The 17,146-nt window shown below is 34.1% G+C and overlaps 1 protein-coding gene across 3 annotated transcripts in view; it reads left to right on the top strand.

The window, feature by feature from the left end:
• myo10 (myosin X) overlaps nucleotides 1-17,146 on the top strand; it is a 112,641-nt gene that overhangs the window by 82,316 nt on the left and 13,179 nt on the right. For 2 of the 3 annotated variants that reach the window (XM_087241252.1, XM_087241254.1), the window contains exons 19-33: nucleotides 4,435-4,559; nucleotides 4,948-5,062; nucleotides 6,148-6,254; nucleotides 6,347-6,571; nucleotides 6,677-6,719; nucleotides 7,042-7,962; nucleotides 9,072-9,192; nucleotides 10,175-10,418; nucleotides 11,797-11,892; nucleotides 12,013-12,106; nucleotides 12,217-12,272; nucleotides 13,597-13,739; nucleotides 14,946-15,137; nucleotides 15,221-15,378; nucleotides 16,784-16,907. In XM_087241252.1, coding sequence (XP_087097378.1) covers nucleotides 4,435-4,559; nucleotides 4,948-5,062; nucleotides 6,148-6,254; nucleotides 6,347-6,571; nucleotides 6,677-6,719; nucleotides 7,042-7,962; nucleotides 9,072-9,192; nucleotides 10,175-10,418; nucleotides 11,797-11,892; nucleotides 12,013-12,106; nucleotides 12,217-12,272; nucleotides 13,597-13,739; nucleotides 14,946-15,137; nucleotides 15,221-15,378; nucleotides 16,784-16,907 — 2,764 coding nt within the window. Of the gene's footprint in view, nucleotides 1-993; nucleotides 1,081-4,434; nucleotides 4,560-4,947; nucleotides 5,063-6,147; nucleotides 6,255-6,346; nucleotides 6,572-6,676; nucleotides 6,720-7,041; nucleotides 7,963-9,071; nucleotides 9,193-10,174; nucleotides 10,419-11,796; nucleotides 11,893-12,012; nucleotides 12,107-12,216; nucleotides 12,273-13,596; nucleotides 13,740-14,945; nucleotides 15,138-15,220; nucleotides 15,379-16,783; nucleotides 16,908-17,146 lie in introns of those variants that run through there. The other variant, XM_087241253.1, reaches the window with a different exon arrangement.

Here is a 17,146-nt window from a genome sequence, read left to right as displayed (position 1 = left end):
ATATGACTGTCAACATCTCAAAAAATGTGTTTTGGTTTTTCGTGACCTTTTAAAGTGTCTTTGGCAACTATAGTGAGATGATCAAATAAGTGTGTTTCTGTTAATGTTTATTATAAATAACAAAAATATATTTTATTTTAGTGTTTTATGTTTTAAGTAGATTATTATAATTATTGAAAAAATTATACTTTGTCAATTTAATGAACTCATTTACAATTATCAGGTTGTCCATGGGGTCCTAAATGTCTTAAATTAAAAAAAAGTCTTAAATTTACTGAAATATTCTGATGTGGGTCTGAAATCATTTTAAACATGTCTTAATTTTCTTATGTCCAAATATCCTCATTCTAGCTGAAATCCAATCACCTATAATCCCAAAGCTTTGTTTATATTCAACTTTTTTATTTATTCATAAAATATTTTTTTATTGCAAAAAGATACAATTTACAACAGATGTTAGACATTTTACAGCAAATTCTCCAAATTAAATTCCCTAATCAGGGAAATAAAACTAAAGTAACACATCCCTTTACGTGATCTTCCATTAATAAAAAACTATTACAGAAGTAACCAGGCCATTAGACAAAATCCTTAGTGTTTAGCTTTGTATAAGTTTAAATTTCATTCATACTGATCTTAAAAGGGTCTTAAAAGTCTTCAATTTGATTTAAAGAAACCTGCAAAAACCCTCTATTATGTAAATCATCAAAACATCTTTCTGTTTATCAGGCTGTTGTTTTATTTACTTTTGCATCTCTGTCTGTCTGTCCGCTGTCTCCCACTTTATTTGAATGTAAACAGCTGGGGTGACTTCTGCCCCCTTTTTTACCCACAATGCATTGCCCTCCGACACCCCCCTCCCCCTCTGAACACAAATTGGCCCAGCATGGCTCTGGTCTCCATGGTAACCAGCAGTGTGTGAATGGATGTATGTGTGTGTGCGCGCATAAGGGAGAAAGTGTGAGAGAGTGTGTGTATGTGTGTGAACTGGCCAGTTGATCACTGGCTCGTTGTGGACATACACTCACTCACTTAGAGCTGCTGACGGACACACCATGAGAACGGACACTTTTCTCTACAGTAAGACCTCATGTGTTTTTAAAGTAAACTCTCAGACTGCTGCTTTGTTGATGTAGAGGTGCAGGACTGATGAAATGATGTTTAGACAGATGTTAAGAGCTGCTCCAGATGCCTGACTACTGTTTTAGCATGGTGTTTTTAGTATTTCTGCGTCGCCAGAGAACATTTACCTGTTGGAAAATAAAGAGGATGCTTAGAGTTTTGCTTATTTGAGAATAGATCGAAGAAAACTTTTAACAAAATTCGGATTTTGTTAATATAAGATAATGATCACATCACAAATTCAGTATTTATCTTTATGTCATTTCAAGTCTTCGTTATTTTTTCTTATGTAGAGCATAAAAGGAGATATTTTAAAGAATGTTTTCTGTATATAATGGTTTCAACACTTAAAGCTGGACTGATACCGTTTCAATTTACTAGAACTTCTATGTGAAGCTGCTTTGACACAATCTACACTGTAAAAGCGCTATAGAAATAAAGATGAATTGAAGAGAATTGAATTCAATGGTAGACAATGGGGTTCAACACTTTTATTGTGTTTACAAAAAATTATATACATTTAAAGTAAATGACAATTTAATATTTATCTTTGTGTCATAAAAGGAGATATTTTGAAGAATGTTTTCCCATATATAATTGTAGTCAATAGGGTCCAACGCTTTAATTGTGTTTACCAAAAAAAATTATATACAGGAATTTTTCACAGCATTACCTATTTTATTTTTTTAATCTAGGGAAAGTCATATTTCTTATAGTTTGGCTGGAATAAAAGCAGTTTTTACATTTTTTTTTTATTATTATTATTAGCCCTTTTAAGATTTCTTTTCTTTATCAGCTTTTATCTAATGCCTTGCCTAGTTAACTTAACTTGTCTATATTAAATTAATTAAAATTAAAGTTAACCCTTTAAATGGCACTTTAAGCCAAATACTAGTATCTTGCAAAATAACTAGGAAAATATTATGCACTGTCATCATGACAAAAACAAAGAAATTTATTATAAAAACTAATATGTGTAAATATATGTTGGAAAAACTTTTTGAAAAATAATTAACATAATAATAATTCTGCCTTCAGCTGGAGGTAAATAAAAAAAAAAGTAGGAGTGTTTGACAAATTGTAATAATTTTAAAGAATAGTTCAAAGAAAAATCTGATTTCTAGAATCATCTACTCATCCTCTTGATATTCCAAACGACACATAAAAGAATAATGTTTTCTGTATACAATGGTCCAATAATATACAGTTAAAGAATATACAGTTAAAGGAAAACTTTATTAGCCCTCCAATGAAATTCAAATCTTTCGTTAAATATTTTCCTGTGCTTTTTAACAGCGCAAGAATGTTTCACAGTATTTCTGATTATATTTTTTATTCTAGAGAAAGTCATGTTTTATATAGTTTGACTGAATTAAAAGCAGTTTTCCATTTTTTTTAATAGATATTTTTTCAGGTAAAAAGGATTAGCCCTTTTTTTCTCGATTGGCATTTATCTAATATCTTGCCTAATTAACCAGACTTATTTACTTAACCTAATTAAACTAAGTTAAGCCTTTAAATGGCCCTTTTAGCAGAATACTAGTATTTTACAAAATAACTGTTAAGATATTATGTACTGTCATCATATTCATAATAAAAAAAGAAATTAGTTATTAATATGTGTAACATATGTTAAGAAAACTTTTTGGGAAAACTTTGTAGGAGAATTGATATCTTAATAATAATTGTTTTGCTTTGTTAATATTAATGAAAAGTGTTTGCCAAATTGTAATTTATTTTTTAAAAATTGTTCAAAGAACAATCTGATTTCTGGAATCATCTACTCTTGCCTCTTGACATTCCAAATGAACATAAAATGAGATATTTTGAAGAATGTTTTCTGTATACAATAGTAGTCAATGGGCTCCAACATTTTATTGTATTTACAAAAAAGATAATCAGTCAAAAGGAAAAATATTAGCCATTCTGTAAAATTTTATTCCTTTTTCTAATCTTTAACTGTGTTCAGATTACTTAATATAAATTTTTCCTTCAACTGTATGTTAATATAAATGAAGAGTGTTTGCAAAATTGTAATTATTTCAAAGAATAGTTAAAATCACATTTTTAAAATCATCTACTCACCCTCTTGACATTCCAAACAGAATGTAAAAGAAGATATTTTGAAGATATGTTTTTTAGTTTCCCATACAATGAATGTCAGTGGGGTCTAAAACAAAAAACTGAAGTCAGAATTATTATCCCCCCTTTGATTTTTTTTTTTTTCTTTTTCAAATATTTCCCAAATTATATTTAACAGAGCAAGGACATTTTCACAGTATGTCTGATTATATTTTTTCTTCTGGAGAAAGTCTTATTTGTTTTATTTCGGCTAGAATAAAAGCAGCTTTTAATTTTTAAAAAAAAATATTTCAAGGTCAAAATTATCAGCCCCTTTAAGCTATTTCATTTTTCAATAGTCTAAAGAACAAACTATCGTTTACAATAACTTGCCTAAATACCATAACCTGCATAGTTAACCTAATTAACTTAGTTAAGCCTTTAAATGTCACTTTAAGCTGTATAGAAGTGTCTAGTCAAATATTATTTACTGTCATCAAGGCAAAGATAAAATAAATCAGTTTTTAGAAATGAGTTATTAAAACTATTATGTTTAGAAATGTGTTGAAAAAAATATTTTCTCTGTTAAACAGAAATTGGGGAAAGAATTAACATGGCTAATAATTTTGACTTCAACTGTATATTGTGTTCAAGAAAAAAACCCAGAGACACATTTTATTGTAATATTAGTGTTTCACAGAAAATAAGTAAAAACAAACATCTTAGGAATGACATTTTTAAAACATCGCTTGAACATGTTGCTAGTGTTTGTTTTGCTGGCATACGATTAAAGAGAGACATCCACCTCCCCCATCAAGCTCAATGACATTGATCCTGTCTGCTTTCTGTTACTCTCGCTGCATGTATCAGTATGTTAATGTACCACTGACTAGAATGAATGATTGTGTGTGTGTGTTGTGTGTGTATGTGTGCTGACCTTGCTCTCACAGAGCTCATTCAGCACTCATCTCTTCATCTCACTTTCATTCGCCAATTTCTCTGGTTCAGTCCTGCTTCCAAAGAGATGACATTTAGAAGCGGGGATCACAGCGCCCCGTTTCCGACCTCACCCCCACACAGGGTCAGAGGTCATCGGGAGAGGGGGTGATAATGACCCACTTAATGTGTTTGAAGAATGAGTCCACTCAAAACTCTACTCGGCTATATTTGAAAGCAGAATTAATGCGGCTAATTTAGATCTGACTTTTCATTCTTTATTTTTTTAAATGTCCCCGTCTCTGTTTTTCACAGATGCCCGGTCAGTTTGAGCAGACTGTGGTCCTCAATCAGCTCAGATATTCTGGGATGTTGGAAACAGTGAAAATCAGACGTTCTGGGTTTCCCATCAGGAGGACGTTTAAGGATTTCTGTTCCAGGTTTGTACGCCTAAGACAGTGTGCTCTCAGTTTACTGAAGTAAAAACTAAAGCACACTACAGTATTTATTACAGTTTATCAGTTCAGGATATTTAAAAGCAAAGCTTGATGTAGCAATAATTAAGTTGTAAGTGCTATAATATACAGGTGAAGTCATAAAATTGTGAATTTTTTTTTCTTTTTTAAAAATTTCCCAAATTATGTTTAACAGAGGAAAGAATTTTTCACAGTATTTCCTATAATATTTTTTCTTCTGGAGAAAGTCTTATTTGTTTTATTTTGGCTAGAATAAATGCAGTTTTTAGTTAAAAAAATGTTTTAAGGAAAAAATAAGTGTTATTGGCAACAGCATGAGTTGAATCACTCTTTTGTGTTGTGTTTTTGTCAGGTACTATGTGTTGATGAGGGCTTTGGCTTTGTCAGAGGACCTTAAGGGGCGGAGTCTCTTGCTGCTGCAGCTCTATGACAACAGCGGTGCTGAATGGCAGCTGGGAAAAAACAAAGTAAGCAACAATCACGCTCTTTAGATCTTCACTGTAAAACTTTTTTACAACACAATTTAATCAGCTGTTCGCTATTTTTTTCTTCTTCTAATTATTATGCATGAAGTTGTATTGGATTAAGACTAAAGAACTAAACTGAACTCTGAAAACTGGACTGACACATTTTCAGTTTACTAGAACTTCTATGTTAAGCTGCTTTGACACAATCTACAATGTAAAAGCGCTATAGAAACAAAGATTAATTGAATTGAATAAGGAACAATGAATCCAGACCGCAATTATAGATTTTTTGTAGTTTTTTTATATACATATATCTTTGTTTTTTTTAAACATAATTTTACAGTAATTTAAATTATTGATCTTGCATTTTCGCTGATGTTGCACATAATCTATTATGATTACATAAAATGTACATTTTTTAACACACATTATGTGTTTTTAATATTGCTTGTTTATGTATTAGTGAAGTGTTCAGTTTTTCCACTTTCAAAGTTCACCATGGTAATAGCAAACGCAACATGACACAGCGCAACTGACTCTTAAAGGGAATGGGAGATGTGACTGATTGTTTTAATGCACGTTATGCTCAAAACACACCCATAACTCATTAAGAGAATAAACACAGCTCTGTTAGACCACTGCCAGGGCGCAGAGCACATTTTTTCTGTCCTTAAAATAGCAAAAGTGGATTCGGACACACCCTAATGCTTTTGCACCATGCGCTTTAGACCCTGCGCTTAGATCATTAAAATAGAGCCCACTGTGTAAGTTTTATTTGCTCGCGCACTCATGATTGAGTATTATGAATTATGAGTACAACATCTTTTGATAACACAATTTTCATGGAAATTCAACAGACATCAATAAGTTTAACACTTAAGTACATAAAAAATGCTTTTGTAATTTTTTTCTTAGTAATATTTTTAAGTAATGCTGTAAATGGAGGCTTTTACTACAGTAATATTCATAAGGACCTTAACTCCAGTCCCTGATTTGTGTACTTCGCCACCAGTTTTTTTATATACTTCTAGAACAGTAATCAGGCTTGAATGATGGGCTGCATTTGTTGTCTTTTCATTTTGCAGGTGTTTATGAGAGAGAGTTTGGAGCTGCGGTTAGAAAAACAAAGAGAAACAGAAGTTCTCAAAGCAGCATCAATTATCCAAGCTCATATACTGGGCTACAGAGCACGGTAAACACACTGGCACGTGCATATACACAAACAAACACTAAAGTACTAAACTCTAATGTAGTCACTGTGTTTTTGCTCTCTGCTGGTCACAGGAGGCAGTACAGACGCCTGTTGCTGTGCATTGTTGTCATTCAGAAAAATTACCGTGCTCTATATTGGCGCCGACGCTTTCAGACAATGCGATGGGCCACCGTCACCTTACAGAAGAGGCTCAGAGGTCAAAGGGCACGAAGGCTCTATGTTCACCTTTTAGAGGAGAAGAGGAAGAGGGAAGAGGAAGAAAGGAGACACAGAGAAGAACAGGAGGCACTGGAGAGGTGGGCAGTTTGTGTGAAAGTTGCCTTTATTAATAAAGTTAGATTGTTGTATAATAATGCTTTCTAAGTTTCTGATCTTCTTGATGTTGCTGCTTTAATTGTTAGAGAGAGACATCGCTTGTTGGAGTTGGAGCTTTTAGCACAAGCAGTAAGTGAATGATATATATATTTATTGTCTGTCTTCATCTATCTTCTGTCTATCTGTTGTCTGTTTGCCTGTCTGTCTGTCTGCCTATCTATCTATCTATCTATCTATCTATCTATCTATCTATCTATCTATCTATCTATCTATCTATCTATCTATCTATCTATCTATCTATCTATCTATCTATCTATCTATCTATCTATCTATCTATCTATCTATCTATCTATCTATCTATCTATCTATCTATCTATCTATCTATCTATCTCTGTCTGTCTGTCTATCTGTGTGTCTGCCTGTCTGTTAACACAGTCTGTTGTCTACACAGGCCGAAGAAGCTCGAAGATTAGAAGAAAAACTAAAAAGCAAACAGACTCAAGTTGTCTTCCCTGAAACCATCACACCAGACAGTATTACAGCAGAGGATAGTCCACAAAAAAGCATCCCGCACGAGAGCCCCATTGAAGAAACATCGCTAGCAGAACAGGTGTCTGACGAAGTGTTCGAAGCAGAAACAAACCAAGCATCGCAGGTGGAGGAAATCCTGCGTCTGGAGCGTGAGATTGAAGGTCTGCGACGCCAGAAAGAGGCCCAGGAGCAGAGTCTGACCACACAGTCGCTGCATCGTCTGCAACGGCTGCGCGATCAGGAGCTGCGCAGGCTGGAGGAAGAGGCCTGTAAAGCAGCGCAGCAGTTCCTCACCTCGCTCAACTTCGACGAAATCGACGAGTGCGTTCGCAACATCGAGAGCTCGCTCGGGGGATCTGGAGGATCACAGCAGGGCTCCCCTAGAGGGGAAGAAGATGAAGTGGATGAAGGTCTGGGAGTGGACGAAGATGGGTTTAAAGATTCTCCAAACCCCAGTGAACATGGTCACTCTGATGGACAGCGAACCAGCGGTATAAGAACCAGCGACGATTCATCAGAAGAGGATCCTTATGCTAATGACCGCGTGGCCCTGCCCCCAGTCCTGCCCCTTATTATGCCCTCAGTTTATCGTGCTCCGCCCTCCAGCAGTGGCTCCACCTATTCTCATGCTGTTCTGGAGGAGGAGACGGAGCTTATCCCTCCCGATGAGGACTCGGATTATGATGCGGACGATTATGATGAAGGAGGTCTGATCATGCGGCCGCCCAGTCTCCCGCCTCATAATGACATCTGGTCACGCGAGAACCGCAGCTCGTTGGCAACAAGTGCCAGTGTGAGTTCAGGCGCGTATCGATTCAGCTCAGATGGCCCACAGTCCTCGGTGAGCTTTACATACACACGTTCTGAATAGTTAATGAGAACTGCACTACGCTCCCTTCACACTTGCAGTGACTTTGTAGCTGCTTGTTGCCATGAGGGGCAATTGAAATTGCGAGTGGTCATTCCTACCTTGAGGTTGCTTAGGTAACGTTTATGATGATATTCACTAAGAGCAAAATAAGTTTACGTGCCACTGAAAATAAACCTTGTTTGGAGAAAGCACAAAATATAAGTGGAACGAGTACAAAATGCTTAATTACAGAGATGAACAAGAAAAAAAAAGTGTGTTTTCCATCATTTCGGTTATCTCCTGCAAACGCGGATCTGTGTAGGTCTACAGCACAGAAAATATAGCAGGCTTCAAAAGGAGCTAAGAGAGGATCATGTGAGCTCTACTGATGCTCTTATTGCCTGTTGCTTGCAAAAGTCTCTGTTCATTTGCATAAAGTAGATTGATTCTCCACTTTGTCACATTGCTTGAGATGCTCACATCTGGTCGGCAGTAGCCACTGTCGCCCATGTACCAGAGGTCGCTGAAAGTTGCTCACTCTCCATTGTAATCAATAGTCGCTTGTTGCTGATTGTTGTCGCTCGTAGTATGAATGGGGCATTAAAATGATGAAGCAAAGATGTGTTTTCATAAATCTACGCTAAAAATAAGTGTATTAATGGGTTTTTTCTGAAAAATAGTGAGCAATGATGACCGTGATTTACAGCAGATAGCCATTAAAAAAAGAGTTTATTCCAAAAATAAAATGTACTTATCATTTACTTGCCCTTAAGAGATTCTTATATGAACACAAAAGAAGATATTTGGAAGAATGTGGAAATCAGTAGCTCGTGACTATATACAGTATCTGTAGTAGGAAGAAAAATAGTATGGTAGCCAATAGCTAGTTCTCCAAAGTTCTTCAAATTATCTTCATTTGGGTTTAACAGAAGAATGCAACTCAAACAGGTTTGCCAGAAGTTAACAGTGATCAAATAATGACAGAATTTTCAGTTTTGGGTGAACTATCCCCTGTTGTAAATGACATCTCTCATTTTTAAAAGAGTGAGTTTTTAACTTTGATTGATAATGTTCTATAACTGTGTTTCTCTCTCTCTCAGTTTGAGGACAGTGAAGATGACTTTGACAGGTTTGACACTGATGATGAATCGTCTTACCGGAGGGACTCAGTCTACAGCTGTGTTACTCTCCCATACTTCCACAGTTTCCTTTATATTAAAGGTAAACAGTCTGCCCACTCTTCTCTCAGCAGCTCTCCTTTATTTTGTTTGTCTAATTACAGCCCTTGCAAGAAATTCATATCACTTTCATTTGAACATTTTTGCAGTTAATTAATTTTAAAAAGTACAAAAACAGCCTTAGTCTTGTTGATTCTTGTAAAACTGTATGTTATACTTTTTAAAGGATTAGTTCACTTCCAGACTAAAATAATGTGTATTGAGTCAGTCAAGATGTTCATTTCTTTGTTTTCTTCAGTTAAAAAGAAATGAAAGTTTTTTTTAATTCATATAGTGGACTTTTATGTGGCTTTCAAATGACAGTTTTAATGCATCTTTAACGAAATAAGGGTATCACCTTGCGAAACAATCTGTCATTTTCTTTGAAAATACTTTTTAACCACAAAAGCTTGTCTTGCGCTAGCTCTTTGATCATGTGAAGGTAACGCATGATGTATGAGGAACTACTGACCCAGTGTTTACACGTGTGAAAAATAAATGGACTGCTTAAAAGTTGTTGTATGCGGAAAACAAAGTTTATAAAATCATAAACAAAATTGCAGATCGTTTCAAAAGGTTTTTTTTAAGTAATTTAAGCACAAACCGTTATTTTAAATCAGGGGTCACCAATTTCGGTCCTGGAGGGCCGGTGTCGCTGCAGGGTTTAGCTCCAACTTGCCTCCACACCTGCCTGGGTGTTTCTAGTATACCTAGTAAGACCTTGATTATGCTTGTTCAGGTGTATTTGATTAGGGTTGGAGCTAAAATCTGCAGGACACCGGCCCTCCAGGGACAAGTTTGGTGACCACTGTTTTAAATTGTTAGTATATGGAATATTTTATCACTCTATACTCCATGAACTTGACATCGAACCATTAGCAGGGTTAGTAGATTAAATAGAACTACCATAAATGGTCCTGTATGTTTTGAAATGAAACAAGTGTTAACTGCAATCAGATATTTATTTGTGATGGTGCATGTTGCAGGTGGCTTGTTGAACTCATGGAAGCGTCGTTGGTGTGTGCTGAAGGATGAGACATTTCTGTGGTTCAGGAGCCGACAGGAGGCTCTGAAACAGGGCTGGCTGATGAAGAAGGGCGGAGGCTCCTCCACACTGTCCCGCCGCAACTGGAGGCGCCGCTGGTTCGTTCTGAGACAGAGCAAACTCATTTACTACGAGAATGACACCGAGGAGAGGATGAAAGGCATGCTGGACATGCACGAAGCTAAGTAAGACTACAGAAAGTTCATTGAAACATTAGCACTGAAAAGGTAATTTCAGATGACCTTATTGCATATGAATTTGTAGTAGTTTCCGTTTAGATGCAGAAGTTATGGATGCAGAATATTTACAGTATATCAATGCAATCATGCAGCACAGTATATTTGATAGTGATCAGTTTATTGTTATTTTTGTCACCAGTCTCTAACCTCAGTGTGTTGATAGCAGATTTGAAACACTTCATATGCTTTCCCTTTGCCTATTTTAAGGGACTGATAGATTTTTTGTTTGTTGGTTTGTTTTAATCTGCTGCCTTGACACTTTTAAGGAGGCCAAACTTTGTTTTAGTGCTGAACAGTTATATTGATTCTTAAGCAAAATACAGAATAGAATACAGTATCTCTGTACAGAATTAAACTTTTACCCTGTTAACAAACCCAAAGTAGTCCCTATCCAAGGCATTGCAGTCATAACTTGGCTAAAATAAAATAAAATGAAAACCTTCAATATATGTCAAATACATAAGTCAAAGTGAGAGGAAAAAAAACTGAATGAAAATGGGCAAAATTTGTTTTAAAAAATCTTTTTCTTTTTAATCTGCAGCCCGTAAAAATGTTTTACACCTTTTTTATGCTATGTTTTTTATTTTATTTTAAAGCTACTAAAAGACAGCAGAGTTTACTGTATTTTCAAGAAAAAATAAGTTGCATTTGACTTTAAAGCCTGGGACACATTAAGCCAACGTCGACAAACAAAGTGTTTGCATATCATTTTCACAGTACTTCTCACTCAACACACAGCGATGCAAATATATCTGATAATTTTATAATCCATATTTCAAGAGTTCACACTTAGCTGATGATTAATAATAAAGCTTGTTTGGCATGCTGTCCTGGGAATGAGCTCCCTCCCGTTTGTAGGGCAAGAGGGGAGTTTGAGCTCAGGTAGGTATATCAGAATCATGCATTAGTTAATGTGGGATCAGCCATGTTCAATAATAATCACGTGCTCCTCTTGAAATTAGTTTATAAATAAACTTCACATGTTGCAAATAGTTAATGAATTAGATTAAATGACAGCCAGCTTTTTTTGTGTTCCCTCTTGATCTGCGTTGTTTACTTTGATTCTTTGCTTCAATTTTTGTTCTCACACTCTTATATTTAGCTGAAAAGCCAATCAGAGCTTAGCTGATTTACTGAGCAAAGCCAATAGCTGACCATCAGCTCAGCGTGTCTTGGTCTCATGTCAGAATTGCATTGTTAAGAAAGAAAAAACAAATGTATACTGATACAAGAGACTTCAACTATGCAAGAATAAATCATTTGGCATGTTTCATTTTTACTTATTCGTCTTTGTTTTCCTCTTGTTTTTGTGCGACTCTGTTAGAGAGATTATTGATGTGACCGGGAAGGAGAATGGGATTGATATTGTTATGCCAGGCAGAACGTATCACCTTGTAGCAGAAACGGCAGAGGATTCCAGGTAAGAGTTGTTGTTTTTTGTTTTGTTTTTTCAATCATGTTCCTTTCAAGCCTTGTTATTTCACTGAGCGTGTAAAACAGTTGAATGAGGTTTTGAATTGTTGTCTGTGTCTGTGCGCAGTCATTGGTTCAGCGTGTTGAGTCAGGTGCACATGTCAACAGAACAGGAGATTCGAGAGATGCACGATGAACAAGCTAATCCTCAGAATGCTGTGGTAAGTATTATATATATAAACCCACCGCAAAATTGATCTACAACAAGATGTCTGTTCACATTTATTTATAAGCTATTTAGAAAAGAGTTTCGTGTTTTCTTTTTTTATAGGGAACTTTGGATGTAGGAATGATTGATTCTGTATGTGCCTCTGACAACCCAGAAAGGTAAAAACTGTTTAAATAAAAAGATTTGTACGTGTGTGTGCGTGTGTGTTTGTATATGAGCTATTTCACACGAGTAGCAGTGTGATTTGGCTGTATATGGGCACTGGTGGGAGGCGTGCATTGGCTTGAGGCTGCAGGCCGAGTGCCTTAGTGTCCCACCAGTGCTGATATACAGCCATATTGCACTGCTACTCGTGTGATACTGCATTTATACAACAGTTCCATGGCATAATCATGTATATAAAAAAGAAAATCAAACACAGAGAGTCTCAAAAGCTGACGTCAGAACAACAGAAACTGTTGCTTAAAAGCACGTCACTTTAGAGCTAGTATTTGAATGATTCTCTAGCATAATCTCTAAAGTGAAGACAAAACGGGTGATTTTGCTGACATTTTAAGATTATAAGGCTGAACGGCATGAGATGACATCAGTCTAGAGACATTTCCTAGATTTTCTCTGTTGCAATCAGGATATCACATTAATTATCCCCGAAAAAGCCAAAGCAAAGCAAACACTAGCAGATTACTATAAATACAGCACTACGACATATACAAGAGTGATCGACTTAGAATGCCTTTTACCTAACCATTTGTTCAGCTGTTGTTTGAAACTTGCACTGAGGAAATGTTGTCTTTCTCCCCTAAGGACTTATGCGGTCTCTGTCGCCATCTTGTGGCAGAACATCAACTGTTTTTGTTCTGCTCAGTATGACAGGCTAATGGCCGTCAATGCGAAAATTTAAAATAGACACTGTCCTCATAAACAAACTGCATAGTTGCAATCTAAACAACTACATTCTCACCCACCTAAAAAAGGCTCAAAACTACATTGTTGTCGAACAGCTGCAATATTTGTCAAACTGTTGTGAGTTTATTGATCTGCTGTCACTCTATGTGGGCGGAGTAATACACAAGAGGGAAGAGGCTGTACCAATTCTGATATTGCAGAATATCTCTCGGCTATCTGCCAATTAGATTCGAGAACCAGACAGAACTGTTGTATATATAGTGTTTTCTTTTTTTTAAGCTCCATTTTATATTGCTAAATAAAGGGGATTAAAAAATATATTTTTATTTTATTATTTTTTTGGTTGTAATTTTTATTTCTTTTATGGTTTTGTCATTAATTGCTTTTTTAATGCACTTTAAATAAAGTTATTTTGAATTATTTTGGATTTAACTATAGTTATTTTGGATTAAGACATCTACTAAAGTTTCAACCTAATCTTACAGGGTGTTTTTTTACTCTGGGAAAAACAATAGTGTTCTATTATCAGGTACAGATAATAAAATGTTTTAAATGTTTGTGTTTATCTCTCTGCAGGCCGAATGCCTTTGTTATAATCACAGCCCATCGTGTGCTGCATTGCATGGCTGAATCAGCTGAAGAAATGCATCACTGGATCACGCTGCTCCAGCGAACGAAAGGAGACACGCGTGTGCAGGGACAAGAGTTCATCATCAGGGGTGAGAGCTCACACAAATCATGCTACAGTGGGTTATTAAACAACTGTCTGAGTAGTGTTTTTAGATACATTTCTTTTCTTACTTCACTCCTACTATCTCACTCAAAACACTTCCTAGTCATGGCTGAAATATTTTTCAGTGTTTACATGTGTGTGAGTGTCTGCATACAGTGAGTGTGAATCTCATCACCAGAGCAACATTGTTCTAACTTGTAAAAAAAAAAGAAAAGAGTTACATTTTCAATGCTTTAGCCAGATTGACGAACTAAAACCTTCAAAGATGTTTTGTTTGGTATTATTAGGACTGTATTTTATGTTTACTATAGTGGGTTTGGCTATAAACTATAGAATTGTTAGTGCTATTTTATTTGATATTTATTTATTCATTCATTTTCTTTTTGGCTTAGTCCCTTTATTAATCAGTAGTCGTCACAGCGGAATGAACTGCCAACTCATCCAGCATATGTTTTACACAGTGGATGCCCTTCCAGCTGTAACCCAGCACTGGGAAACAATACACTCTTGCATTCGCACCCACACATACACTATGGCCAATTTTAGCTTATTCAATTCCTCTGTCCCGCATGTCTTTGGATTATGGAAGAAACTGGAGCACCCGTAGGAAACTCACGCCATCACGGGGAGGACATGCAAGCTGAGAATTTAATGTTTGAGTTATTAAACTTTATTTAATCTGTATACATACAAAAATACAAAATGTGTGGAGATAATAAAATTCATGTCATTCACTTATAACAGTCCCTCCAGTATTTTGTAACTCCAAATAATGTCATAAGTTTTAAGAAAAGTCCCTGCAAAAAAATCCCTGCAAAGTCCTGGAGGGACTGATTTATACATATTTAAACTTTAGACAGCCATTATACTTAACAATGTTCATGGAATTTAAAATGTGAAAACACAGTTGAAGTCATTAACCCTCCTGAATTATTAGCCCCTCTGTATATTTTTCCCCAATTTCTGTTTAACAGAGAGATTTTTTCAAGACATTTCTAAACATAATAGTTTTAAAAACTCATTTATTTTATATTTTATCTTTGACAGTACCACGATGAAAGTACATAAGAATTTACTCTGTTAAACATCATTTGAGAAAATATTTGAAAAAATAAAATAAAATTCACAAGAGGGCTAATCATTTTGACTTTAACTGTATGTCAAATCTCTCCCTGTCTGTTTTGTTTTGCAGGATGGCTATATAAAGAGATCCGAGGCAGCAGTCAAGCGAATCTGAAGCTGAAGAAGCGCTGGTTTGTGCTGACTCACAATTCTGTGGACTATTATAAAAGCTCGGAGAGAAACGCTCTGAAACTGGGCTCTTTAGTGCTGAACAGCCTTTGCTCTGTGCTCGTTCCTGATGAGAGAGTCTTCAGAGAGACCGGTGAGCGCACAGAAACAACACAGTACACCAATATACACCTTTACAGATCTCTTAGACTCTGTCCCATTGTTATGTGTGTCTAGGGTACTGGAACGTGAGTGTGTTTGGCCATAAGCATTCATACAGGCTGTACTCCAAGCTGCAGACGGAGGCTAGTCGATGGGCCAACGCTGTGCAGACCGTCATCGACAGCAAACCGCTCATCGACACAAACACGCAGCGGCTTATACTGGACATCAAGGTAAAACACACAGATAAGTGCATGCATATTTTAGATGTATTTTAAATGACTTGTGTTAAACGTATATATATATATATATATATATATATATATATATATATATATATATATATATATATATATATATATATATATTCAACTATTTAACTAAAACTATTCAACTAAATATATAAACTGATATCAATTATATTGATATTTAATTAATTTAACTTATTAAATTATATATTGTTTACTAGTTTTTAGTTATATATTTCTTAGTTTTTTATTTTATTATTGCATGTTATATTTTTATTTTTTTAGATATTTATATATATTTTATTTTATTATTGCATATTATATATTTTTTTATATATTTTACATTTTATTATTGCATATTTTTTTATATTTCATATATATTATTAAGTTATTATTGGATACTATATTTTTATTTATATATATATTTTTATATTTATATTTTTTATATTTATATTTTATTATTGCATATTATATATATTTTTTTATATATATTTATTTTATTATTGAATTTTATATATTTTTTTTGGTAATTTATATATATATATATATATATATATATATATATATATATATATATATATATATATATATATATATATATTTTTTTTTTTATAATTGCATATTATATATATTTTCTATTCATTTTTTAGATATTTTTTATTTTAATATTGCTTATTATATTTTTTTTATTTATATTTTATGTATATTTAAATTTTATTACTGCATATTATATTTTTATTTTGTTTTTCATTTCATTATTGCATATTATATTTATATATTTTATATTTTGTATATTTTTTTATTTTATTATTGCATATCATATTTTTATTTTTATAAATTTTTTATTTACATTTAAATTTTATTATTGCATATATATATATATATATATATATATATATATATAATTTTATTATTGAATATTATATATATATAAATGTATGTATATTTACTTTATATTGCATATTATATATATATATATATATATATATATATATATATATATATATATATATATATATATATATATTTTTTTTTTTTTTTTTTTTTTTTTTTAAATCTAAATCAAGAAGAAAACTGTAATCTTTACTGTTGTATTGTGTGTAAATGTTCTTTAAGAATTTTTTTTTAAATGAAAAGGATTTGTCTTTAATAGACTTTTGGTCCATTTTTGCATAATTACATTTATTTATTTTAGGTTGACAAATTATATGTCATGTTTTATATCCTCTATGATGGTTAGAAAGTAATATAACTTTTTTTATTAAATTATTTCCCACTTTTAAGTGTTTTCTTTTAGGCTTGAATAGTTTTGTTTGGATGTTGAAGACCAGGAATGACTTGTTTAAGGTAACATCGTTTTCTTGAAATACTGATAAATAACTGATTTCAGGAGAACTGCCTGAATTCAGAGGTGGTGGAACAAATCTACAAGAGGAATCCAATACTGCGGTACACACACCACCCTCTGCACACAGCACTCCTACCTTTACCCTATGGAGATGCACAACAAAGCTGTGAGTAAAACACAAGTTAAAATTCACTATTGAGTAATACAGTATTGTCTTCAGTAGGGCTATGCTTTAAAACGATGTACAAGTCCCAAAGCCCTCATCACACATAACTATATGCGAGGGGGGGGGGGGGGGTTGTTTCTCAAATTTGTAGTGGTCTGTTCACATCTTGAATGATTACAGCAATTGTTTTGAAAAACAGGTTTTAAAATTGGTTTCATTGTAAAATAATGGCAGATTTC

This window comes from Danio rerio, chromosome 2 (genome assembly GCF_052040795.2).
Source record: "Danio rerio strain M-AB ecotype USA chromosome 2, GRCz13ab, whole genome shotgun sequence".
Lineage (NCBI taxonomy): Eukaryota > Metazoa > Chordata > Actinopteri > Cypriniformes > Danionidae > Danio > Danio rerio.
The sequence above is the reverse complement of the archived record's forward strand: the minus strand, read 5'-3'. Positions and strand labels throughout refer to the sequence as shown.